Source organism: Notolabrus celidotus, chromosome 18, assembly GCF_009762535.1.
Source record: "Notolabrus celidotus isolate fNotCel1 chromosome 18, fNotCel1.pri, whole genome shotgun sequence".
Taxonomy (NCBI): Eukaryota; Metazoa; Chordata; class Actinopteri; order Labriformes; family Labridae; genus Notolabrus; species Notolabrus celidotus.
The window spans coordinates 17,355,582-17,383,177 of NC_048289.1; the positions used below are offsets into that span (position 1 = coordinate 17,355,582).

Below are 27,596 nucleotides of genomic sequence, written 5' to 3' on the forward strand. Positions count from 1 at the left end.
ATAATTTATTTTCTTGTAAAGTGTCTTAGAGAAACTTTTAAAGCACTTTCATAAATAAAATGTATTATTATTATTATTATTATTATTATTATTATTATTATTATTATTATTATTATTATTATTATTATTATTATTATGTGTGGCAATTTAAATGTGAATCTAATGAACCATCATCCTAAACAGCCCCAAAGTTCCCAAAAACATAAGAATGAAAAATGATGGTGTCAGCGAAAACTTGTCAGCAGCCAATAAAGGTAACACTGTGTTCACAGTCAACAGTTTTTGGAAGTGACTTTGAGCCCATGCAATGATTTCCACTACAGAGTCATGTCTGTTTTTAATACAGTGCTGACTGAGAGACCAAAGATCATGGCCATCCAGTATTCGGTTTTCGGCTTTGTTCCTCTTTTTTTTTTTAAATATATTTCAAACTTTATTGGTGACATTTTGAGCTTATACAAAATATAAACATAAACACACATATATCGACATACTGAACTGGTACAGACAATACTCCACATTAACACCACCCGACGATCAAGAGTACACCCTAAATAGAGAGCATTGAAGAAGATTCAGGAAGAGTAATAAACAGAATAAGCCAACAGATGGTAATAAAAAAAAAATATATATATAAAAATAAAAAAGATAATCTGACATTAAGTGAAATATAGAAATTTGAAATCTATTGGCTTTGTTACTTTTGAACTTGGATTTCTCCAGATTCTTTGAATTCTTTAATGATAGTATGTTCTGTAGATCAGGGGTTCCCAAAGTGTGGGTCGTGCACACAAATGGGGGGTCGTGAGATGTCTTCCAAAATGTTTTTAAATTTTTTTTATCTATCTAAAAATAGTACATTTTACCCGTTATAGTTAAAAATATCAACAAAAATATCGTGGCTAAACTTGAAATAAAACCTTGAAAATAGAAAATGTAATGAGTTTTCTGTCTTTCTTTGTTGCCAGATGACTGAAGCATCAGTAGCCGTAGGTTAATTCATAACAACACAGGAAACACAGCCACATGCTCATATAGGTAGGCTAATTTTCTGCAGACAAGCTAAATGAAGTCACATTAAATCACTTTGAGGGACAGTGGGGGTCGCAAGTCCTTGGTGCCGATATTTTGGGGTCGCGGGCTGAAAAGTTTGGGAACCCCTGCTTTAGATGATGAAATCCCCAAATGTTTTGCAAATTTATGTCAAGGAACTATTTGCCCACTTAGTCCCTCACAGAGTGGCATACCTCTACTTACCTTTACCTCTGAGACACTTAAGCTCTGGAATGCTCTTTTTTATACCCAGTCACTGACCTTGGCAAAAATATCAAATTCTGTTTTTATTAATACTTTTCAAAGCAACCAACTGTTTAGGAACTGGGGTTGTATAACTCAATCTTTTATATTACCTTTGCAGCTGCATTATTAACCCGCCTCTCTCCCTATAGTGTGTTCAAGTAAATAAAAGGCTACATACCCAAAGACACGTTTCAACCAGGAGGTAAATATGTTTAATTTTGCTGTAAAAATGGGCATGTCAGCATGGGACCATATAAGGATTCTTTGGCTTTTGCAGCCTGCCTCACTTGAGGACACTTAAGGGACTGCAGTTTTTTTGCACTTCCCCATTGGCTTCTTTCACAAGATGTTGCTGCTTGAATATTGGTATGGGAACAGGCTTAACGCAGGTAGCGGACTTCTGTGGCACATCTATAAAATTGAAAACTGTACCTCCTTGTTATGCTATAGTAAGAAAGTATTCCTTGGAGGTTTTTTTAAGGGATCATTTGGGATATCAAATCACTCAAACTTCCCTCCCTGTTAAAACAAGAAAACAAACTCATACTGTTTCCATTAACCGGACAAAATGTTCAATGCACACAAAACCCTGGCAGTGTAATGTATATCGCTCCTTGGCTATCCCTCATTATTACGAAATGTTGGACTGCCTCTGGCTAAATTCCAACCACCATTATTTTTGCTGGAAAAAAAAGAGTGATTGGGTTGTTTTTGACTGGCCAGGGCTGTGGTTACGCAAGCTGCAGATGTTTGGCTGGACTGTGCTTCTTTTATTCAATCGAACCCCTCCGAGAACTGGATTACATGATCTTACTGCAAACAACAGCATCCATTTTTTAATATTCTTCCACGGTAGATTCAAGTTATAGGAAACAGACCTGGGTGAAAGAGAGCGGGGAATTGACTGAACCGTATTGCTCTTTGAAGTTTCATCATTTCATCCATGCAAACTCAGAACAGCTGACACAAGCTGAAATAAAGACAGCTTGAGTTTTATAAACAGGAAATACATTTTGTCATGTTTTTCTACACTTTGCATGAGCAGGGATCCAATTTTCAACGTCCTTCTAAAAGAAGTTTCCCCAAAATACACAAATGATTCCTGATCAATCTCTTAACAAAAACAATGCCCTCAGAACAGAGACCTTCTGATAGATATCATTGATCTCATCAGCGACTGGTCCTGCAAACCACAGTGTTGTGTTTAGACGAGAGATGGGATTATCTAACTGTCACATTGATTGTTCAATACTGAGTGGAGCACTCACTCAACCATTTATATAAACAGCCTTTGAGTTACAAAGGGGTCTACAGACAACTTCAAGTCAATAACTGATGCAATGGTATGGATTTTAGTTTTGTAAATAAGACAGAAAATAGTGCTGAAACATACATTTGGAGCAAGCCCACAAGAGGGAGGGAGTCGGTCCTCTCACAAAGACACATTTCATCTTGATTTATGATATTTAAGAGAAAGTGCTTCAAAGTTCACAAAAAAAAAACAACTTGCAAGCTGTAACTTCTCGCAAAAACCTGCCAGCCCCTGACAAAGGTGTAGATGTTATTTAAAATATGTGTTCGAATCTACACATGCATCATAAAGCATATTCCAGATGGCCGTCTTCTTAGCTTGTTGATGGCTGCTTTCATAAGATCAGAGACACTTCAGCAGTTCTGTCAGGAAAGCACATTTTTTGGGGGAGGATATGGAGGGATTGTCGACCATGTGCACAGCACAAAATTGAATAGGCCTGAAGTTATGTAAATGCTTGTCCAATGGAAGGCAAGCTAGCTGTGGGGAGAGCAGGGGAGGGTCTGCTCCCCCAGAAGTCATTATGCAATACTGGCTCCATGTATATAAGGCCACAACCTCACGACAACCAGAGGATCTCTGTGAGCCGTCCAGACTTAAGTAGCCAGGTATGTATTTGTTTTTAAGGTAATTATTGAAACACAGGATATTTTTAGTTGTTTTTAACTGGTAGTTTTAGCACTAAGGAGGAATATTTAAGTACATTTTAGACACATTTTGCTTAAACTGAACTAACATTGTGCTGCATCTTCTCTTCTCAAACTTTCCTCCTCCTTTGTTTTTCTTCTCTTCCTTTGGTGTAGAATGCTGCGGTACGTTGTGGCCCTCTGTCTTCTGGCTTTGTCCTGGGCACAGGACTGCCAGGTATCTAACATCCAAGTCATGGCAAACTTTGACAGGACAAGGGTAAGTTTTTTACATTTTTGGAGATTCATTAGCTACAACTTTTAAAATAATTACCAAGCTGTAAAGTGGACTTACGAATGGTTTTCTTTCTCATAGTATGCAGGGACATGGTATGCTGTAGCAAAGAAGGACCCAGATGGTTTGTTCCTCATCGACAACGTCGTGGCCAGTTTTACAATCGAAGAGGACGGCAAAATGACCGCCAGAGCTCAGGGCAGAGTCATCATCCTCAAGTGAGTTCTGTTGTGAAAACTCACCCATCCTTTACTCTAGAGTTGGTTGTGTAACTTACTCTGTTGCTTCAACAGTAACTTACACTGCATTTATCTTCTTGACCTCCAGCAACTGGGAAATGTGTGCTGATATGTTTGCATCCTTCGAGGATACAGCTGACCCAGCCAAGTTCAGGATGAAGTACTGGGGAGCTGCAAGCTACCTGCAGACTGGAAGTGAGTTTGGGGACTTTTTACCCTCCTAGAATATTATAAAACGTAACTTCTGCCTTCAATTTGTTGGCTTCTGTAACAATCCAGATACCTTAAGTGTTGACGTTCAGCCACGTGAGCTGGAAGTTACTGATGTTTTGTTGCAAAAGCGATTGTTGACTTTCAAGCAACAGTCGATTTTATTTAATCATCAACTGCAGCGTGCATAACGCTGTGACATGACCTCAGAGAATCAATCAAACAAGGCTTACAAGTGAGGGGTCCACATGTTATTGACTTTATGGTTATTCAGTAATTAGTGCTTTGATACATAATCAAAGCAGTTTAGGAATGACATGCAATCCATTAACCACAGATTGAATACCAGTGCTGATCTTTTCAGCATTATCTGTAGTGAATGCATCAGATGTTTTCTTGATTATTCTATTGTGATAAACACCAGCTGTGTGTGTGTCAGCTGTGGAAAGGGGGCTGAAGTTCACTTACAACAGAGAGATAATCCATTCTTTTCTAAGCACAGTAGTGATGGGGTAATCAGTTTTGATTGTTTACTTATCTACTGAAGACAATCCATACAAACGTCAGAGCATACCTAAGCAATGCAATACTTATATTCTGAGTCTCTTGTAATCTGTAGATTATTATATGTAGGCCTAAACTACCATGAACGTTTTTAATGTTTTGGTAAAACTCTACACTTCCTCCCCTTCCTTCTTCCAGACGATGAACATTGGGTGATCGACACCGATTACGACAACTACGCCGTCCACTACTCCTGCAGACTGGTGGACTCTGATGGTACCTGTTTAGACAGCTATTCTTTCATTTTCTCTCGTCATTCAACCGGTCTGAGGCCACAGGATGTGGTTTTGGCCACCCAGAAGAAGAGGGACCTTTGCCTCTATGGCAAATACAGACGCGTTGACCACACTGGTGAGTTCAAGTGTTTGTTTCATTAAGTAGTGAGTTACTGTCAGTCTTTTAACACTGATCTTACAGCTGCTTCCCTTTGAGTTTTTAAAGTATAATATTTATGATTCTGGTTTTCCAACTCATGTGTGAACAAGCTGTTTGTTTTCTTTCCTCCGCAGGCTTCTGTACGCAAAACAGCAGCTGATCTGTTGACTCTCGGAAATCCTCCTTTTGAAGCACCCATCTTTTGGACAGGGTGCCCCTCTGCTGGTCTTAAGCTGAAACCTACCAGAGATCTCCCCCTTTCAGAAAGTCCAACATAGCCCGTTTATCTTTAAAAATATTCAATTTAATATAAAAAAATCCAAACTGTCACATTCCCACTTCTGTGTTGTGAACAGAAAACAAACATGACCTTTTATCCTGGGCTGTTGTTCCTAAATGTGCACACAAGTAAAGGTTGTTAATTAATCCTCCCCAAGGAAACCAGTGGAACTTACTTTGTTGTTCCAGTGAGAAAACTAAACATATCAGGTTGTTAAAAGGATGCTTTGCAGCTTTTCAGGCCAATGTGACAAAAAATCAGTCAAGAAAATCTGTTTTAAGTGAAGCTGAACTATCAGCAATTCTGCAGCTCTGGACTATAACAACCATGTTTACTAAAGAAACCAGGTTCACAAATCACTGGCTTTGCTTTTACACTGAAAGACTGTATTGTGCAGCATAGAAGCAGGTTTTGTTCATAAACTTTAAGACAAACATATTGTACGTCTTGTGCTACATAGGCATAGTGTTTCTGTTGTTTGATGATTGTATGATGTACACTTCTTGATCCAGTTTTTGAAATAAAACATTCGTACCGTGTTGGTGTGGAATTTTTCCATGACTTGAGACATGTATCAGTATTTCAAATGTTTGCCTTTGGATGCAGTCAATCAAAATACAAGAAGATCCAAGAATCTGTAGTTTCTGTTCTTTATTTATATCCTTCATCATTGTGCAAACCAAGTCAAGACTGTGGAAAAGCTTCTAGCAACAGCTAAAGTGGCCTAACACGTTTTTAGAATTGTATTACACTGCATTTGTATAAAGACATCATTGTGTGTAAACGTGGGGTTAAATAACAAACTGGGGGAAAGGTGGAATTAGCTCCTCCCCACCACAAGCAGCTGTGTTTCATAAGCAGGGGCCTCCCTCTTGGCCAGATGTGAGGCACAATTTATAACCCATCCAACACCCACCCCTTCTCTCTCACTGGATTTTCCCCTGACAAATGTTAGCTATATTCCCAAATACATGAAAGTAGTTGACAGCACCAAGGGTATTAATCCTATGATTTTAAAGTTGATCTGACTACCATACAGCAACACAAACCTGCCAATTTTTTCTGCTTTTCAAAGAAAAAGCTCCACATACCATAGAGGTTTCCCAGATGTAGTACTTTGAGGTCTTTGTTGATTCTGCTCTGGTAGAACCATAAAGTTGGATGGCTTGGGTCTGTGTTAAATAACAAACCACTGAACAGATTGAAATGACTCTTGACACAGACATTCATGGCCTTATGATGATTTATCTTAATCAACTGACTTCTTAAAACATTGAAATGTTGTATCTAATGCTAAAATCGTTTTAAGAGTAAAGATTTTGCTTCTGACGCATGAAAAGACATGAACATTGTAACACGAAAAAAAATGAGAAAAGTTAAAATTTGCATCCAACATGAGAACCGTGAAAAAAAGGTTAACATTTTGGTTCTGAGGTGAAAATCTTGAGGAAGTAAAAAGGTTTTATTCAACACGAAAAACATGAAAAAGTGACAATTTTTTCGCGTCCAACACAAGTGTCGTGAAGAAAGTTCAAATTTAGGTTCTGACGCGAGAATTGTGAAGAGTACGTTTTTGTTCAACACGAGAATCAAGAAAAAAGTGAAAATTTGCGTCCGACAAGAGAACCGTGGAAAAACTACATATTTAGCTTCTGACGCAAGAATCGAGAAATATTAAAAAAAAAAATTTCAATGCAAAAATCATGAAAAAATCGACATTTGGTGTCCATGCAAAAAGTCATCAGTATGATAGATATATAACAATTACCTTCAAAACTGATGTTCTAAAAATAACTTTCTATAACCATCATAAGAAAATGTTGGCTCACAAGCAAAGACGATACACATTGTACCGTAGACCTGTTACTTTGACCAAGTTATTTGATTGGACCATAGACAGTCAGTGAGTGCTGATACAGAGAAGCAGGCTGACTTTGTAGGGGAGAACGGGGTTGGTTGTCACACTTTTTACAGTTTTGATGATTGCTCATCATCAAAACATCTTTCAGTAGTCATTCCTACATTAAATTGAAGCTTAAGTTGTTGGCTTGAAATGTGTATCCCTCTCATTTTCCAACTCATTGTAACAAAAAGGCAATTAACTATCAAAGACACTCTGACACATTGTGACAACCAACCCCATCAAGGGGATGGTTGTCACATACTATGGGGTTGGTTGTCACACACTATGGGGTTGGTTGTCACACACTATAGGGTTGGTTGTCACACACTATGGGGTTGGTTGTCAGAATGGTATTTTAATTGGGAAAAATATTTTAAAAAAGGCAAGAAGGCAGAACTAAATTTGAATGTTTAATTGCACTGACAAGTGATAGGCCTACATAACTTAATGCATTTTAACATAAAATGAGGAAGGAACATGAACAGGAAACACATCTTTAGGCCAGCCTATGTAACAACATACAGAACAAAACAAATAGGCCGAACAATAATGGCCGACTCAACTAGGCTACATGTAGTCACTGTCTGAGTTACAGTGATGGCAAATGTAGGGTCTGCGCACTCCAACTCATTTTACAATGCATGATTTTGCCAACATAGGGGTTGGTTGTTACATGTGACAACCAACCCCAAAGAGAATGTGACGACCAACCCCAACTGGATTTTTTTGCTAACATCAAGGCTAACAACCATCTAACATCTACTTAGCTAGCTAATAAAAATCTAAACTATAGCTTTCCCCTCACACTTTGTAAGGGTAACACTTGTTTTGTTATAAACCCATCGTTTAAAAGCCTGGAAGAAAAATACTGAGGAGCTGAATATTTATAATTTGACATGAAAAACACAAAAAGTCCACTCACCTCAAGTTCAGCTGTCTTACTCCAGAGAAGACTATGTAGGTGAGCTCTGATCCTAATTCTGGAAATGTCCATACCCCAATTTGAGAGAAAGTGCCTTCTGGTGGCGAGATATAACGAGTGTGCCAACCAACCCGTGTGACGACCAACCCAGTTCTCCTCTATTATATAAATAACCCCCCTTAAAGTGGTCTGACTCTTGGTTTTTAATGTATTGGTATTAAAGTAGATGGCGTTCGTCTAGATTCAGACCTATGCAATTTTCAACTGAAATTTTTAACTTATTGCACGATAAATGAAAACACACAAATAAACACAGTTTAAACTACATGTTTTGCAATATGACTTGTAGTGAGTGTTGGAAAATGTGTTTAGATATTATTGGGAACAGACCAGTACCAGTCAAGTTGCAGAGCAAGCTGTGTTGGTAGAGCCGAGTGAATGAATTAACATTCATGTTTAAATATGTTGCATAGAAGCAAGATCTAACTCAAGGTTGTACTAAATTAAATCAAGGCTATGATAAACTTTTGTACTCTGCCTGTGGCCTTCTGGCTATGACTGAGTCACATCAATGCTGATATTGAGTACAACAGCACTGCCTCCCCTTCTCTTAAAGAGATAATAGCATGTCTTTTTCAGTTTGATCTTTTAGCATCATCGACTCTAATGGGTCACAAGGGATTATAAAGATCAGATAAAAGGTTTCTCTCCATGAGTACCTTTTTACTCTGTAGATTGAGCTAAATATCAATTATAGAGTGAAACATCACAGTGTATTACATCAGTCTGATAGAAAACTGAACACACTGATGATGCCTATCAGTTCACTATCAAAGAACAGCTTTAAATTAATAGGGAAAAGCCAAGATAAGAAACAGTTCAGAAAGTAAATGTTCAGGGGGTTTACATCTAAGTATATTATCTATACAATGTAGTTGTTTTTGTGAATGAGCAACTTTTCACAGTAAAATAATGATAGTTGCATCAGAAGCAGATTCTCATCTTTATTGCACATTTTGTACAGTACAGTGCATGGCAAAACAACTTTGGAGCACATGATTAAAATAGAATAAAAATAACCCAAAAACAGCAAAAAAAAAAAAAAGGACAGAAATTGTGATTCTGAGATCACATTTTCAAAAGAAACACGTCTCAAGTTAAACAAAACAAATCGATCAAATATGCCAGCGTAGCGGTGTCCGTCTGTCTTAAGTCTATCTAGTCACATTACCGAGGCTGCAGGAATAAAGGCACCTTTGCTAATCCCCTGCCTTAAATAGTTTAGTACAAGGAATTAACTCATGCAATCTCATTCCAGCCTCACAAGGGCTGCAGGCTTGAAAAGTCAAGGTGTAGACAGAAGTGAGCTTCACTTGTAGAATAGACAAACGACCTGAGACCATGTGACCAATTTAGTGCACCGATGCAAAAATATTGACAGTCTGGTTAAGTTTAGACGAATGAAAGTGTGGAGTTCAGGTTAGGGGAAGATGTTGGTCATTGTTACAGTCACATGTTTGCCACTGTTTGAAGACAGACTGATAGACACTGGTAAAGGTTACCATATACAACTGCAAGTTTGTGCTCAGAGATAAATCCTTCTTGAAACAATGGAAGCATCAAAACCACTATATAGAACTGATCGCTTGAACTTGGAGTGGACAAACATTGTCACATGTAAAACAGCTTTTTTTAACTTCTATATGGAATACAATGAAAGGTACCTCCCAAAATAATACAAGGCCCATCAAACATGAGAAATATTGTACAGCATTTATTTTTTCTTACATTTACTGAAGGAAAATAAAACCTTTTGTCACCTTAAAAATCAGTAGCTCAGTTAAACGACCCGGCAATAAATAGTTTTATCAAATACACAAAAGATAAACTAAGAGCTTCAAAAAAGACAACAACAAAATACTATAGCATACAACTGGTACAAAAAATTCCCAATAATACTAACTGTTTTCAGTAAATGATTGAATTAATCTTTGGCCTGATGGTTAACTAGAAATTGGAGTGTGTATGTGAGTGTCTCAGATTTTACGTTAAAGCTCCTGTGAGGAATTTTCGTTTGTGTTGATTTTGGTGCCACCTGTGGACAAAATTGCACCTCTCATCTTGTACTAATTTTGTCCTGTACTTATGTGAGTCGAGTTTTCTGAAAATGTTTATAATTCTGCTGTCTTTTAAAACTCAAATGTACCCTTCATCAAGAATTTTTGGTTTGGAAAAATGTAAACAAAGACTGTTTCTCGTCGGCATCTTGTCGTTGGACACTTCATCTGATACCTTCCCTGCGACAGCTGATTCAGGCATTCAGGAAAAAAAAAAAAAGTAATATATCTCATCAATTATGGTCACATTTGCTTTCGTACCTCATGAAGAGGTCACTGTACTAATTTCAGTCAATTTCAAAACCAGCTGAAAATTTCTCACATGAGCTTTAAATACAACTTGGGGGTTCATTTTTGTAAATGGGTCTTATGGTGTTGCAGCATAGTTTCTAATCCAAAAGCAAAATCAACTTGTTACCTAGTGTTACAGAGTAGATTTTACTGTTGTTAAATACTTATCTTATTCCCTTTTTATTTTAAAAAACAACGTAGAGGCCAAGTTGTATTAGAGGAAAAAAAAGCACTTCTCATAAATCTTTTATTTCCTCTGCCTGGCTATCTCTACTGACCCTCTTGGTTGAGTCGGGGTCAGGACTCCCAGGCTGAGAACAATCACTTGGACTCAGGCTAAGCAGAAGTCAATGTGTGCCAGCAGCTCCCTGTGGCGACTGGTGGGATAGTGGGCCCGACACTTGGGGCACTCCAGGAAACTCTCATCCAGGAGGTTTGTGATTCTAGAAGAAGGAGACGTCGGACCAGGAGAGACGTCGATAGTCAGACGATCAAACTCCAGGTTGTGGTAGGAGCTGGGCTCAGAGAAACGGGCGTTTGTCTGCTTCTAAAAACACAGAGTAACAGACAGAGCACTTTTTATTTAGTTGCAAATAAGCTACTCTTAAAATGTGGAAAAAATATTCAAGAAAACGCAAGTTAAAGCATTTATTATTCCAGAAGCAGAACAAGATGCTCAGGAGAAGTAACCCAGTGTTGTGTGTTCTGACTGAACAGGCTGGAGCTGTATCTCTGAAAGACTTCATAATGAACATGTGGTTATGATCTGCAGTAACACTTACAGCAGACTCCAGTTTAGCAATCTGATCTCGGGCCTTGCGGAGCTCCTTCAGAACCTTATGTAACTGGTGCTGCATGCTCTGACGATCAATCTTTTCATTCTCAAAGTCCTTGGCAGAGAGCTGGATCTTGAGGGGGGAGAGAGAGTGAAATATATGAGCCGGAGAGAGCCAAAAATTCATTGCACTTGGATTGCACAAGCTGGATCAGTATGGATTTCAACACTTAGAGAAATTATATTTGTCCTGTCAAACATTGAAAAATAAAAACCTGACTATTTGTTATTGTTTCCCACCATTCTAGTAATAAAAACACACTTAAGTAATAACTCTCCATATTATTTTAAGGCAGTATGGCTAAACGGATGAGTCTTTCACTCATCCCTGGGGTGTAAACATTTAAATGATATAATGGAATATGATGCATGAAGTTTATTGCCTTACTTTTCCCAGTTTAAATGCAGATTTTTTTTACATTTGACACAGTATTTTGTTGCATGTATGAACTGTTGCACCCTTTTTCCATTACCTGCTGCTCTAGAGCTGCAATTCTCCTCTGGTCGTCATTTTGGCTCAGAAGAGACTTCTGCAGCATATTAACCTGTGAGAAAAGGCAGACATGAATGTTTAAAAACCACAACATTCATACCCTAAGGCCTTATTTATGTTTCTGCATTGAATCTATGCCAAAGGACACGCTGTAGGTCCACAGAGCCCTGTACATACGCAGAAGCCTATGATGCATGATTTGCACCTTCTTAAAAATGCAACTAAGGGCGCCAACTTAGCCTAATGGTTAAGTTGTGCGCCTGGGTTCGATTCCAGCCTGTGGCTCCTATCCCGCATGTCATTCCCCCACTCTCTCCCAGTTTCCTACACTGACATCAAGCCCTGTGATTAGTCCACTGGGTAGCATCGTAGCGACCGTGTACAAAATTCCAACATCCTCTGCTTGCACTGAATCAGCTTCCGTACATTCAATCTCCTCAACACTTTCCTTTCTTTTCTTTAGTGCAATAATTACAATATGATCAACTGCTGCTCAAAATGTATCCACTCCAACTCCAACATGATACGCTTGGAGTTAGTTGTAATTGTTTCCAGTGCACTAACAAACAGAGAATGTAGTGGAATCATAAACCAGCACTTTAACTAGCGTAGAAATTGCACCGCCAACTAGAGTTTAGTCAGAGTATTGCAGAGCGACGTGGACAACCCAACAAACAATTATCAGGCAGTCCCTCCAGGATTTTGCGGGATTTTTTTGTGATTGTTGCGGCCCAAAATGCCTGAATTTGCGCCAGCTTTTTGAAGAAATTGCGGTGAAACTTGCGATTTTTTTTTTTGCTTTTTTCCCCCAATAACATCTCAGGGGCAAGTAAATATGCTAAATTACAGTAGTTTTTAGAAAACATTCTTGATGTGACCACTGTGAATGTATTTTGATTCACTTGATTCACAGAAAAATGCCATGAAAGGTCTGTATTGCACATTTACGACGGTCCCTAAATGCACCTCGCAGCAACAGAGGCACAGTCAGGCAGTTCACGGCACTCTGAAATGAATCTGCATCTTTGATGACGAGGAGTTGGTCAAAACTTACTAAAGGTGTCTGATGTATCACCAAACTGGAATAAATCAAGCTGTAGACGGGAGCTTTTTACGGTAATAGCGGCAAAAACCTCAAATATTAAACAGACGTCCCCCGGTTGTGTCTTTGTCACTAACGCACACCGGGGGTAAAAATAATCAATGAAGATGAGACAGATGCATGGAGGTTAGGAGAGCTGGTTCATAAAGCACACCTGCTGCAGGTAGGTGACCAAGCAAACACTGAGCCCTTCAGATAATAACTCTAGTGTCTATAAATAACAACGTTGTCATCGTCACTTGTCCTGCCTGCTGTCCTCTCTTTTCACCCGTTCTCTCTGCGTGTTTAGCTGTTGAAAAGTGCCGATTAAGTGAGGACTTGCGTTTATGTTACAAGGAAGTCAGTTGATGACGAAACCGATGACGTTCAGGGGCTGAGATTAAGGTAATTGGTCAAATTCGCGCTGATTGGTTGAATTCGCGTTGATAGTTGCGATCGCGAAATCGCAACTTCCTGGAGGGACTGATTAGGTTCTCATGACAAGTCGGTTTGACATCAAGTTAACAAAAAAAAAAAACAAGGAAGACTCAACAAAAATACATAAAGCAAAATAGAAACTATGTAAGGGTATGTGTGGTGAATGGGTGGTTATGCAAATTAGAATCTGGACAGGGAGAGAAGGACCCTAATGCTAACGGTTTCTTATCGGCGTAACCACTTGTTCGCTATTCCTTACCCAGCCTATTAACTGGCTACCAACAAATAGGGTTGCAAAGGGGTGGAAAGTTTCCGGTAAATTTCCATGGGAAGTTAAGCTAGGGAATTTTGAAAATATTCCAAATTGGAAACTTTCCATGGGAATTAACTGGGAATTGAGGGTAATTTAATGGAAAGGTATCATATCCAAGCATAAATATTTGTTTTTTTATAAACAGACATCTGTCCAAATTAATACAATTAAAACAGATTTATTTTTGTGTAGAACTTTATCAAGTGTTAAATATTTTATGGAACAATCACTTCTTTCATTGAAGAACAAAAACATGAATGTTGAGTTAAATATTACTCATCCCCCCGACCCAACCCATTAAAAAATTAACAAAAATGCAATCCCAAAAAAGTCCCATTCAACATGCAAATAAAAAAGCATCTTCTTGCACGAAATCTGGTTGTTTTAGTCGGGATTATGGTAAAATATATTTTCCCCAACTATATTTAAGTTCCCTATTAAGAGCCAACCTTCAATTTAGTAAATTCCTGCTTTATTCTTGTTTATTCCCATAAATACCCTTTAATTCCCATGGAAAGTTTCCAACTTTGAAAATTCCCGGAATTTGCAACCCTACCAACAAAAGACATAAATATAAGTTGACATATTGATATTAAGATTTTATTCATTTAAAAATGTTTAACTAATACAGCTAAAACCACTAACCACTTTTAGTAACGACCAAGCGGCAACCTCCGGTCTAAAAATATGAGTTCAAGGCGGAAGTGTTAAAAGCTGCAGTTCATCGAGGATCCGCTTGAGGCTGGCTCCCGAAGTACCAGAAGTCACATACACATGAATGGGAAAAAGACGATATTTGCAGCAGAAATAAACATGTTTACAGCCTGGTACAAAAGACGAGTGTAGTCTGGATAGCTCATTTCTCGATGTCCTCTCACTGTGAGGGGATGAATTTTTTTCTAACGCAGTGATTTTGAAGATATTGAGATTACTAGTCTTCCAATGAGAGGCACAGCTGCCTGCAGGAACACTGCAGCTGTTGGCTACATACTGAATTTTGGACATATCAGTACGTACTGCTAGTATAGTAGGCGATTTCGGAAACAGCCACTGGCTCGACAGGAGCAATATGGCTGCCGCTGCCCATTGGCTTCAAAACAGCGTTCAGAAACAGATGGGTGACGTCACGGATACTACGTCCATATTTTATACAGTCTATGCTAACGACTCGTTGGCTGCCGATTCATATTAGCCTCTTCGCAGAAGGAATAAGCATGTAACTGAAACTTTGAAACTTGACTTGGCAATGAAACTCCTTAAAATTTTTATTTTTTTTAATATATTTCTAATTTTCCTTTTCTTTTCCGTTTTATCATACTTGTCATTTTAATTATGTTCTTTTATGCTTGTCTGAATGTTTCCAATGCTTTTAATGTTTTAATATAAAGCACATTGAGTTGCCCTCGTGTACAGTATGAAATGAGCTATACAAATAAAGCTGCCTTGCCTTGCCTTAAAAAAATAAAAGAGGCAAACGTCACAACTTTTAACACTGTTGCTATTATTACTACTGCTTATGGGTTAAATTTCTTTGTTGTGATTGGCAACTTAAGAGATGCAGGACAGGGTCTTGCTCGCTCCACTTTTCCCTATCAGAGATGGTTTGGGCCCAGTAGCTGTCCCTATTTCCTGAATCTCAAGACCAGCCTGAGACAGAGGCTGACCGGTAGAAATGACAACGGAAACTAAAACTCTAAACTTTTTGGCACACTGTCAACAGGCAGTGGTGAAATGGGCTAAACTCCTTCTCATGAATTGATTTGATATGACACATGTAATCAGGTTATCCCCGACTTCACTTTTGCTGTTGGGTATTAATTGTCGTTGTTATTGGGTTTTGACCAATCAGAGTCAAGTAGTTAATGTAGCAAGATAATAAAATACAATAAAACACACAAAACAAATACATAAAAAAGAGGCAGCAGTGCATATATAACTGTTTTTAAGAGGTCTTAGTTATGCACAAGTGCTTCATACAGAAGTAATTAAATCAAGGGACATAAGTCAGAGTAGCTGCATGTGTTATGACAGTGGCTGTTGGGTGTTACCTGCATTAGAAGTTCAGCAGATCTCTTCCTCTCCTCCTCCAGTCTGATGTCCATACCCTCCAGCTCAGCTATCATTCTGTCTGCTCGGTCAGATGACACCTTTCTCTCCTCACACGCTTCATGTCTGAGCGTAATGTTTGTGTCAACCACATGAGTTACTTGATACAACCCATTTCACTTATAAAGTACTGGAGCAGTGAAAACATTTGACTGATGAACACATTTCCAAGAGTCTGATTAAATAGGTTTCAAACTGGCATCCAAGGTCAGTCATGTATACCATTTCTGGTATATATTGTTGACTAATCCAATCACATGACATGTTTCTTATAATACTTCAAGTTGGGATGTCAGGTTAAGTTTTTTCTAACAGAAGAGTAGACTAGGTGTACCTGTTGCTGAGTCTCTCTGCCTGCAGCAGCCTCTTGGCCTCGTCCAGATCTTTGTTCTTCTCACTGTACCTCTCTAGGAAGGACGACAGCTCGCCGCACTTGTCCTCAAACTTCCTCTGCAGCCGGCATGTCTCCCCCTGAAGTCTGCTGACCTGCTCCTTCTGAGACTGCAGCTCCGCCTGAGCGTTCAGCGTCTGCAGAGTCACAGAAAATTCTTGTAAATTCATTCCCAGAGAGTTCTTTGAATTCATTTTAAAAAGATGCAGAGGAGTTGTGAATGTAATTCGCTAAGATGGGTTGCAAATTTTGGACTGGAATGACTGTGAATGCGTTCTGTTTCATTTACCTGTTCTCTTTGCATATTAAGCTCCTGCTGAGTTTTGGTAACCAGATCCTTTTGGCTCTGCAGCTCTTTCTGCACCCCCGACAGCAGCTGGTCATAGTGGCTCTTCAGTTGAGCATCCTTTTCTGAACCTGCTGAGTCCGCATGGGCTAATTTTTAAGCACGATAATTGAAATTAAAATGTTAAATTATGTATATTCAGACTAATCTGCGATGAAAGTTTGCTCATTTCTTACTCAAATCCTGTCACCCTTTAAATTTTTTATCACACATCTTAACAGAATCTGATGAAACTTAGAGGTTTTCCCTTTCCACACGTTCTGTATGCATGAGAGCACAGAGTGTCAGATAATTTGGATTATGTTAACTTTTCATGTGCTGGGCTGTCAGATGTATCTGAGCCAATTCCTCCTACATTTCCCACCGTCTGAACAGGCCTCTTGTTTGGTTTGATGCTTCTGCGTTGCCTCCGCCAGCTGTTGCTCCAGCTCCTTGGTTCTGCTGAGGACAGACTGAACGTAGGCCTCTCTCTGCTGGTCGTACACCAGCCACTGCTGGTTCTTCTCCAGCGCCTGGAGGTGAGACATGAAACACTTTACCCCGGAACTAGGGACTTTATCCCTGAACTACGTGTGTTTTGACCGGAGGAACCAGGGTCTAAATTTAGTTCAGGGGTAGATAATCACCCCCCTGAAAAGCCCCTGCTTGGGGGGTAGTACCTTTCAAAGGTCCTGGGACTTTCGGTTGAACGTAACAGTGTTTGTGGAGTTTACACAGTTGTAGAAACACAGAGGGAGTTCCTACGAATGCATACTAGTTTAGTTTTTTATTTTAAACGCAGACAACAATGGGGGCACAGGATCCTTATGGTTTTGGGAAAGTAGTTCTGGGGGCTAAAAGACCCTGGAACTCTTGGTCCAAATGCACCTTTACACTGACTGTTTCAAGTAAGGTTTTCTGAAAATGAACATACTCAGACTTTTTGACATTGTGGCGAGGAGTTTTACCATAAGTGGAAAGCGAAGGAAAAAGTGCTTTTAATCTTAAAAAATAATCCAAATGTTTTGCTCTGTCCTAAAAAGTAATACCCCCATGAGTCCTTTCTTGACAGCACTTATTGATATTGCCTTTAAATAAAGTATTTTAGAAATATTGATGGATGAACTGCAAAGAATTTCTGAATTCCTCCTAGTCCTGGAAAGAGTGGAGTTGAATGAAAAGCTTGTTTGAAAAACTTTTTTCCAATTACACAAAAGTATGCTCGGAATTATAAAACAGCACGCTGTAAAATAAACAGTAGATCATCGGCAAACTCACATCTTTCAGTTGATCTTGCACCAAAGCCATGTCTGGAGGAGGTACCTGTCCATTCTGTAGACAGGAAAACACATTTTGGAAATTAGACTAGAACGGATATTTTGTTAAGAAATATGTAACAACACTTCCATCGGCTCTGGGACATAACGCTTGCACAGTGAATACATATAGGGGGATTTGTAGATAATTCAAGTCAGATTCAAGACAGGTTGAGCGGATTTGAATAGCAAGTGGCAGACATTTTTGTCTTTTGAAGTATTCCATGTTTTGTTTTGCTAGATTTGTGTCAGTCATCAGTTTTCTGGGCAACATCTCAACACACTTAACCCTCCTGTTATGTTGCGGGTCAAATTGGGGACCCATTTGAACGTTCAAAAATCTAAAAAAAAAAGTGTTAAAAGTATTATTTCACATTTCTAAAGTCACAGTGGATGAAAGGCCATTGGCATTCAGAGGTTCCTTTCATCTTAGGTAGTATATGCTTTCCAAACCAGCTAAATACAGCATAAAAATCTGGGCTGCATGTGACAGAAGAGGTGTCTCGTGTTAATTTATCAACATCACTTCATAAAATTATTGCAATTTCAAAATGTAAAATAAAATAAACAAAAATCTATGTCATGTAAAACAATTGTATTTATATTTAGGGTTTTTCAATGTACATTAAAAAAAGTTTTAACATTAATTTTAATGAAAAACAAGTGAGTTATCCTCATTGAACCATGGTCTGTGAGGATTAAAGAACACCATTGCATTAAATATTGATTTAAATGGTTAGCAATGGAGTTAATAATGAGATTTTAAAAATATTTATTGGGATTTTTTGGGTTCTGACACTTTTGGATAGTTAAATAAACCCCGGGTCAAGTTGACCCAGGACCAATATTGCTGTCCCATAAGAAGCGGGTTAAAAAAGTAGATTTGCCACAGGCTGAGATTCACACATAAGCTCACTTTATCAAATGATTAATCTTCCTAATTTTTCAACCACGCAGCAAGTGATCAATCCAGGGACTACTTTTCTCAGAGCAAAAGCAACATCCCGGCAGATAATTCCCTCCCTGGAAGACACTCTGTCATCTCATAATTTGGCCCCCTTGACCTCGAGGTCTTCATGTCTGATCCCATCGCAGCGTCTGAGCCCCAGGCAAACCTGTCACTATCCTGTCACAACAGTAAGAATCTAAGCGATCATCTGTGGTCTAAAGCCCTGAGCGCTCTAACACTACCAGACGAGCATCATTAGCTCGTCAACTTTTGCCACATGGATTTGAACACACATCCCATGAAGCTAAGCCTGCTAATAGCTTCTGTGAATCTAAGAAGGAGGGAGAGGGATGGGGGGTCAGACGGGTCAGGGTCTAGAGGCCAGATTATTTGTAGTAATGTGTAAAGGAGCTAAGACGTGAACTCTGAGAGAGGAGAGTAGTTCTAGGAAATTAGCATGGAGACAAAAAGATAAAGACTCTCCCTTTGAAGGTGGACTATACTTCTTTAAACGCCAAATATTCCAACACATATGTATGCAAACTCCAGCCACCAACTACTGTTACACCAGAGGCTGGAACACAGGTGGAAAAATAAATATATGTTGAGCTCAGTTCTTTTAAATCAAACAATACCAAAAGTTATATTTTGTTCCTTTAAAATAAGAAATCAGGAGAGTAACCAAAATGATACCTTTTAATATTTTGTTTCTTTTTAGCTGTAGGACATAGTTGTAATTGTATTATATAATTAGACTTTTAATATTCTAAATTATTTTATTATTTATATTATCTTTGTATAATGAAATGAATGAATTAAAAAAATGAAAAAAAAAAATACTTAAAATATTTCACAAGTATAATGAAGTTAAACTAGAATAAGTAATGAGTCTATACATTATATATGAGTGAAAATGTATATTCAACTGATGGAAAATATTGAACATTTTTCAAAAAATTTTAACTTCTGGAGGGTAAAAAAAACATCCTTTTTATTATTTTATTATTATTTGAGAATAGCAAAAATTAAAACTAAATTAAAAACTCAAAAACTTTTAGATTACGAGTAATGAGTCCAGACAAATTTTCACTGAAACATTATATTTAAATTATGTGAAATATTTAAAGCTCCTGTGAGGAGTTTTTAAGTGGTCATGAAATGGACTGAAATGAACAGTGATGCCTTTTTATGACCTAGAAAAGCAAACAAGATTATTAGAAAAGGAATTGATCATTTCTGTTTTGTTATTTTAAAGCCTGAAATCGCTGTGAGGGGGTAGGTGTCAGATGAGGTGATTGACAGCGCATCAAAGAAAACCCCTTTTTCTGCAGGTAAATATTCTTAAAGAGTGAAATAGTTGACTGTTAGTTGAAAGCAGGTGGAGATAACATAATTTACACATGTAGAGGACAAAATAAGCAAGATCACTTAGTCCACAGGGGGGCGCCAAAGTCAACACAAACAGAAAGTTCCTCACAGGAGCTTTAAGTTACCAAAAGTTCTATTTTTTTTTCTTTTAAATTTGAAATCAGGAGAGTAACCCAAAATGAAATCTTTTAATTTTTTGTTTATTTTTAGATGTAGGACATAGTTATACTTGGGTTTAAATAATTAGACTTTTAATATTTTAAATTATTGTATTATTTATATTATCTTTGTATAATCAAATAAATAAATAAACAACATTTAAAAAAAATTCAAGTATAATGAAGTTAAACTATAATAAGTTATGTGTCTAAGTACATGTGTATGCAAATTCCAGCCATCAACTACTGTTACACCAGAGGCTGGAACACAGGTGGAAAAATAAATATATATTGTACTTTCTTTAAGCTCAGTTCTTTTAACCCTCCTGTTATGTTAAGGGTCAAATTGACCCTTTTTAAAAAATATATTTTAGGCAATATATGCCTTCAAAACCAACTAAATGCAGCATAAAAATCTGGGCAGCATGTGACAGAAGAGGTGTCTCTTGTTAATTTATCAACATCACTTCATAAAAATAAAAAAATTCAAAATGTATAATAAAATTAACAAAAATCTATGTCATGTGAAACTATTGTATTTATATTTAGGGCTTTCCAACATACATTAAAAAAGTTTTAACATGGATTTTAATGAAAAACGAGTGAGTTATCCTCATTGAACCATGATCTGAGAATTAAAGAACACCATGTATTGGGATTTTTTGGGGTTCTGACACTTTTGAATAATTGAATATGCCCCGGGTCAAATTGACCCAGCAACATCATTGTTGTTCCAGAGAAATGAACATAACAGGAGGGTTAAATCAAACAATACGATAACTAGAAGGGCGACACTTTTAGGAGAGAAGAGTTATGACAGTCAGCTAATGTTAATGTAATGATAAAAGGCAGAGAATCAAATCCAGAAGATCGAATACACAGCAAACTTACATGATTCATAAAGTTTGAATGCGCACTAGCTAAAATTTCTACATGAACACGTCTTATCTTCTCCACTAGAACTAGTTTTGAATTTTGATAAAGAGAGTAGTAGGGAATTTCACCGAGGGAGAGTTTGAGAGGTTAACACTAAGAAAATGTTTTTTTAATCTATTCTCGAAAAGATGTTTGAAGTACTGTGAATTCATTTCGCTTTGAGCCCCCAGAAGCCCAGAGATATGTATGTGATCTAAGTATGTTATCTCTGAGTCTTCAGCTTTTAGAACTCCTGATGTGTTTTCTTGTGATTTTCAGAGCCAAGGAGAATCCTGATGACTGCTCTCTCTCTCAGAGTGAAGTGCAGGCCTGCTGTGCTGGAAAGCATCAAAGGGCTGACTGAGAATCAGCACTGCCTTTCTGATACAGACTGAAAGCCGGCGATTGTGAAGGAACCACTGATTTAGCAGACTCTTACACTGATGATTTTAATGATATATAATTACACAAGCATAAAGACAGAGTGTCACTTAAACAAAGTTGTTTATCTACTTTCACAAAACTACAGTAAGACTTGTCTTATTGGGATGAGCTCCATCATATTTACTATCCTTACATTTGATTCATCTTTAGTCTTTCTTTAGTGAGTATGCTGTAGAAGACAGGCTCAAAACCATCTGCTAGGGGAATACAATCAGAGGTCCCACAATGCCCCCTGGTGGACAACAGAATAACATCATCTGCATTTAGTATAAGCATGGTTTCTTTCATGCAACTTTCAAATCTCTGGTAGAAAAAAACATTTTCTATAAAAAATAAGAAACCTGTTGTAACTAACACAATGCTAATGTCTCAGCACTGATGACATAGAAACACACTTTCTGTTTTTCAGACTCAACCCATTCTGTGGAACAACTTCATTAATCATCATTAAATTAATTCTAAGTCTTCTACATTATAACTTATATGCATTATAATGGATTGAAGGGAGTGGAGTTTTTTTGGAGGCAGAATTTAACCTCACACTGTGGGTGAATGATGTTATTAGATGATAGGAAGTGATCCAACAAACTTTGTTCATCAGGGGTTTGATGAAATGGTTACCTTTTCTTCAGGATTCTTATAACTAACTGCTTATTTGCTGTTTTTGTCACAAACAGCTTTGGTTAAAGTGATTTTGAATATTAAAGGGTTCGTCAAGGGATGCACTGAAAAAGTTCTTTTTTGTTTTCTTTAAAATTTGAAATCAGGAGAGTAACCCAAAATGAAATATTTTAATATGTTGTTTCTTTTTGGCTGTAGGACACTGTGTTATATAATTACACTTTTAATATTTTAAGTTATTTCATTATTTCTTTTATCTTTGTATCATGAAATAAATGAACAAATACAATTACAAAAGTACTTAAAATATTTAACAAGTATAATGAAGTTAAACTAGAATAAGTAACGTGTCTAAGTATACATTTTCACTCATATATTATATTTATCTGACATTTTTCACAATGTATCAATTTTTGGAGGATAAAAAAACAGCCTTTTTATTATTTTAGTATTATATGAGAATTTAAAAATGAACATTTAATTAAAAACTCAAAAACTTTTAGATTAGGAGTCATGAGTCCAGACAAAATTTTCACTGAAACATTTTATTTAATTGATGAGAAATATTAAAGTTTTGTCACAATACTTAATCTTTTGGTTTCATAATCATTTGAAATTAGGAGAATAGTTCTGAATTAAATGATCTAATATTTTGAGATTATTTTTTTTTTGTTTTAGCTGCAGACCATAATTATAGAATTAAAATAAAACATTTTAGATTACAAGTAACAAGTAACTGATAGGAAATAATGAACTTTTTCACAATGTTTTAACTTTTGAAGATGCTCTCATATATTGGCTTAGTATCGATTGGACTGTTACATCAGACAGCCCCTATGAACTGTCTCAATATCTGCTGATATCTCCACTGTCATCAGATCAATCGGAATATAATGCAGCATGCATCATTAATGATTGATAATTCATAAGCTCCATTTTGAAGCATAAAGTAATTTTGATGCTTTTGCAAACTGAAGAAAAAAATGTATGAAATGAACTCAACTTGAAGTTCTTCTTACATTTTTCTATCCATTTGTTCTCACATCTTAGTAAATACATGTTGTGTGCTTGCAAGTCATATTAGCTGTTGTATTGTGTTTGTTTGTTTGTTATCAATTATTAAAATGTTTGTATATTTCTTAACTGCTCTGTTAACTTGTGTATTTAATTAAACTCCAAAAGAACAGAATTCCTGTTTTCACAACAAGGTTTATGTTTGACAGTCAATGTTCATTCATTACTAAAGAAAGTTCACTGAATAGGTTCTTTAATTATATACCATTATACCAATAACGCTTGTTATGATCGGTGCCAGCAAAATTAAACAGTAAGAACTCCCAATAAAGTAATTATTCTTGTGATAGGGGAGACAATTTCTCACTTAGATAATATGATCAACTAGAAATGCATTGAGGATATAAGTTGGTACCTACCACCACCTGTGTTTCCATGGTTTGGCACCTAGCAGAAACAGTGGCCAGCTGGTTTTTCAGGTTCTCTGTCTCCTGTGACAAGTTCTGGAACAACATGTCTCTCTGCTCAGCCTCCTTCCTCCGGTGCTCCAGCTGGGCCTGCAGTGATGCTACCACCTGAAATACATCAAGCAAAGCTACTTGTGTTGATTTTTCCTGAAGATATTTTCTGTTCTACTGGAAAGTATGTGCTTCATACAAAGAAAATAAATCAATTTAAACATGATTGAAAGTCTGCTAACACTGCCCACTGAGCTGCTCCAGCTTTAGCACTTTTGTTAATGAAAGTAAATGAGGGGGAAACAAGTGTGATTAACTCAAAATGAGGATTCCAAATGTCAAATAGCTGTTTTTTCAATTAACCAGTTTGCTATTTCCAAGTTTTAGCCAGATACATTTTGACCGGCCAAAATTAGAAAACAATTTCTGCAACAATAACAGCGATGTCCCCGGGATAAGAGATGATAAAAGCAAACAGATAGCATCAATTTCTCCAACAGTGTCACAGCAAAAGGGCACGAGTGCTAATACATGCACAGAGACACTACAGAGGAAGATAGATTGGTTTATAAATAAGAAGAGAATAACAGCATACACACCATGTGTTGGTATGCAGTTGTTGCTGGCTGTCTAAACTTCACTAAGCTGAGCTGCTGTCAAAATGGGACAGAAGCTATTTCCCTCCCACTGTTTCTTGTGGCAGCTCAGAATTCAAGTACCATTTTTTCAACTTTCTGACAGTTGTCTGCTGCCAACAATACATATGCCACCAATACGATGTCAAGAGTGCAAATGTTCACAATTCTCAGAGGACACAACACTGGGTGCATTTCCTCCAACATTGGGATTCCAAGATACTTTTTTCTGAATATCCATAAGGATTTCAAGATGAATTTATGCATTATATCATTCACTATAAGTTTAATTTTTCACTATGTATTCCTGCAACATGTGTCATGAGTGCATACCTCTCCTCCTTTTGCTGTCAGTTGCTGTCTCATTGTTTCTAGTTCCTGCTCTTTGACAAGCAACTGCTGATTGTTTCTCTCTCGCAGCGTCTCAAGGGAAAGAATCCTCTGAAAAAGAAACAGCATAGAGATACCAAAAAAAGAAAACATTAAAATACAATACAAAAGTTGCCCAAACTTTGCCAGACATGCATGAATCTGACAAGAGAAGCGTTTCTTGTACCTCCAGCAGCTTGCTTTTGTCCGAGTCAGGTGGTTTGACGTGTCTTCTGGCAATTTCATCAATCTTTCTCCTGAGGTGAGCGTTCTCCTTCCTAACTTTGTCCATCTCTGCCTCAGCTTTGGAAGAAGAGCTGCTGGATTTGAAACCCAGCTTGGTGGCAAAGTTTTCTTTAGCACCTTTAGATGTCATGGCAGCTTTGTTGGTTTTCCAGGAAGTCAACGCCTCTGACTTATGAGGGGGGGAAACAAGACATTTGAGAGACTAATGAAAACAGATGCTTATGAATGTAAAACTCAACACTGGCATCAGTTCTACTGACTTGTATACTGACATTTACTTCAAATCAAGGGATAGATTTTTCAAATAAATGTATTGAGTGGAAAATTACAGCACAATTCATTTACAATCTTGTTAAATTAACTTACTTCTAAATGTATTTACTCGCTTAATTTGCCATCATGATTCTTCATTTAATCCAGACTTTAAATATATATATATATATATATATTAAGGCTAAATCTCAGTAAAGACTGACTGTTCATGAACGTTACACGTACATCATGGCACCTGTCTTCAGTTGACAGCTTTTGATAAAGTAACGCCACTCCGTCGTCATATCAAGTCCTCGTCTTAATAAATACTTCGATAAGATAGATTTGTTGTACACATAAACCCCAAAAAATCGACACTTACGTTCAAAGCTGACTCAAGAAATCCTCTGTAACCACTCTGAGGTAAGGAGACCGTTTCCTCCACCAGTTGTTTTCGTTTCCTAAAGTTTGAATTACAGCGCGTTGACGTCACTTCCGTAACCAGTTGGGTGCGCGTGTTTACAGACCGGGGTGTCTCGAAAAAGGCACTTGGGCAGTGGAGTGCAAGTTACAGAGATTTTCAATATTATGTGAGAAAATATTTGAAAACAGTACCAATTTATAGTGTTTGCCAGAACCTACAAGCGTCTACAGTAATTGAGCGAAGAGGCAGCCATTTTTCTTCTTTTATCTACTTTTGCTCCTGTTCGACGTCATAAACTCTACCGTCGGGCTGCCCCCATGAAGTGTTTCAACGAACCCTACAAAGCAGAGCCCACCCAACTGGTTTAACATGTGGTTAGAGCAGAGGCAGAGAAAACAGGTTTGCGTCAGTGATATGATTTATGTAGTCATTTATTCAATTAATTATTAATTAAATTTATTCATTTTGATTAGTTATTGATTTTTTATTTTATTTTTTATTTATTTATTATTATTATTATTATTATTATTATTATTATTATTATTATTATTATTATTATTATTATTAAAACCTGGAAAACAGTTGACCAGTTTTCCAGTACTGGAAAACACCTGGAAAATTGGAGAAAAAGTAAAATGTCCTGGAGAATCACAGATTGTCCTTGAAAATTATTCCAACATGACTGCATGTGACCTGACAACGTTGAAAAAAATACATCCCCATTCAACATTTGTGGCCATTTTTGTCATTCAGTTCTATTTAGGTCAATTTATGCACTGATCCTCTGATTATTATCATTTATTTATTTCAGTAAGGCAGCTTCAAGAAAGCTGAGATGAGAGTTGGCCATAAAGGAATTTCTTATCTTATTGTTACTTGGTTGCACTAATAAAGTGCCGTACATCTGTGGTTGCATTGTTCTATAATTAATTTTCCATAATTTTTAAGCATGTAGGAGATGATTTCATGGATAGCCATAGACTGCACGTCTTTCAATGTAGACTTCCACTGAGAGGAACATATTAGACTATTTAGGAACTAAATAAGAAACTCAATTTAGACTGTCATACCAGCTTGATCATCACTGAAAATGTCCTGGAAATGTCCTTGAAAATGATCTCTGGAAAAGAGTGGGAACCCTGATTATTACTTAGTCGCTTAATTTTTGTTTATTGTTTTGTTATTTGTAGTGATGGCGAGATGAAGCTTCTTGAAGCATTGAGGCTTTCCATCCAATTGGTGCATTCATGGGCCGAAGCTTCATGGGGCTCCATTTGCTCTACTGCACCATCAAGTGGACAATAAATGTAAAAAAATAAGCGCATTAATTATAATGACACCATCCCTTTGGTGTGTGAAGCTTTGAATTGAATAAGTGAATGATGTTTGTGATGCCAACACATAAATAATGAACTTCTTAATATGGTGTCTGTCTTTATGATACAATGGCCGGGTCAAAAGCGAAAGTGGAAACAAATTGGGGATAAGGTTGTGACTGTGTGTTGCCCCTTATATTTCGAATTGCTTACCAAACCCGCGAACCGGTTCCTGAATCAGTCACGTGATACAGGCGGCTCGCGCGGCTTCAAACGTCACCACATACGTCATCAATACAAGCCTCGATACGCGCTTCACAGAAATCTTCCTGGATTACTCGGCACACGCTTCGAAGCCTCCACACGGGAGGACACATCACTAGTTATTTGTTTTCATGTTTGCAAACTGCAATTCATCGAGAATCCGCTTGAGGCTGGCTGCAGAAAGACCAGAAACCACATAGACACCCATTCAAAAAAGACGATCTTTGCAGCATTAATAAACATGTTTACAGCCTGGTTCAAAAAACGGCTTGGCTCTACGTAGCTAATCTCTCTATCGGCACACACTGTAAGGGGGATGATTTTTTTTTAACGCAACGGTTCAGAAGATATTAAGATAACATGTTTTTGCCCAAATAAGGACATGACTGACTTGACTCCCGGTCGGGAACACATAGCTGTTGGCTTAGAGGC

General features: G+C 37.5%; 2 protein-coding genes across 6 annotated transcripts; one reads left to right on the forward strand and one right to left on the reverse strand.

Annotated features, from left to right (window-relative positions):
- The first annotated feature begins 3,096 nt into the window (after positions 1 to 3,096).
- rbp4 (retinol binding protein 4, plasma) lies at positions 3,097 to 5,739 on the forward strand. The gene is made up of 6 exons (XM_034707698.1): positions 3,097 to 3,219; positions 3,415 to 3,517; positions 3,614 to 3,750; positions 3,860 to 3,966; positions 4,684 to 4,896; positions 5,055 to 5,739. Exons 2-6 carry the CDS (start codon positions 3,416 to 3,418, stop codon positions 5,078 to 5,080), a joined length of 585 nt encoding a protein of 194 aa, XP_034563589.1. The 5' UTR covers positions 3,097 to 3,219; position 3,415; the 3' UTR covers positions 5,081 to 5,739.
- A 3,270-nt stretch (positions 5,740 to 9,009) lies between these two features.
- On the reverse strand, positions 9,010 to 25,929 carry cep55l (centrosomal protein 55 like). Of its 5 annotated transcripts, none has more exons than XM_034707697.1 (12): positions 25,543 to 25,929; positions 24,850 to 25,077; positions 24,627 to 24,734; positions 23,620 to 23,775; positions 17,694 to 17,747; positions 16,801 to 16,948; positions 16,380 to 16,507; positions 16,034 to 16,227; positions 15,642 to 15,765; positions 11,742 to 11,813; positions 11,216 to 11,341; positions 9,010 to 10,980 (listed from the first exon to the last, which is right to left on the reverse strand). In XM_034707697.1, exons 2-12 carry the CDS (start codon positions 25,036 to 25,038, stop codon positions 10,765 to 10,767), a joined length of 1,515 nt encoding a protein of 504 aa, XP_034563588.1. In that variant the 5' UTR covers positions 25,039 to 25,077; positions 25,543 to 25,929; the 3' UTR covers positions 9,010 to 10,764. The 5 variants fall into 5 exon arrangements, with proteins under 5 accessions (XP_034563588.1, XP_034563587.1, XP_034563584.1 ...); XM_034707696.1 differs by having other exon boundaries at positions 16,380 to 16,510; positions 25,543 to 25,673; XM_034707693.1 differs by having other exon boundaries at positions 16,380 to 16,525; positions 25,543 to 25,673.
- Positions 25,930 to 27,596: the final 1,667 nt, after the last annotated feature.

Bases quoted from the DNA above. Each gene is read 5' to 3' on its own strand.
- rbp4 (XM_034707698.1), top strand. From the start codon at position 3,416: ATGCTGCGGTACGTTGTGGCCCTCTGTCTTCTGGCTTTGTCCTGGGCA. The intron at 3,518-3,613 runs GTAAGTTTTTTA...TCTTTCTCATAG, and splicing joins CAAACTTTGACAGGACAAGG to TATGCAGGGACATGGTATGC. The intron at 3,967-4,683 runs GTGAGTTTGGGG...TCCTTCTTCCAG, and splicing joins AAGCTACCTGCAGACTGGAA to ACGATGAACATTGGGTGATC.
- cep55l (XM_034707693.1), bottom strand. From the start codon at position 25,038: ATGACATCTAAAGGTGCTAAAGAAAACTTTGCCACCAAGCTGGGTTTC. The intron at 16,949-17,693 runs GTGAGTTTGCCG...TCTCACCTCCAG, and splicing joins TGCAAGATCAACTGAAAGAT to GCGCTGGAGAAGAACCAGCA. The intron at 16,526-16,800 runs GTGGGAAATGTA...CTTAAAAATTAG, and splicing joins ACAAGAGGCCTGTTCAGACG to CCCATGCGGACTCAGCAGGT.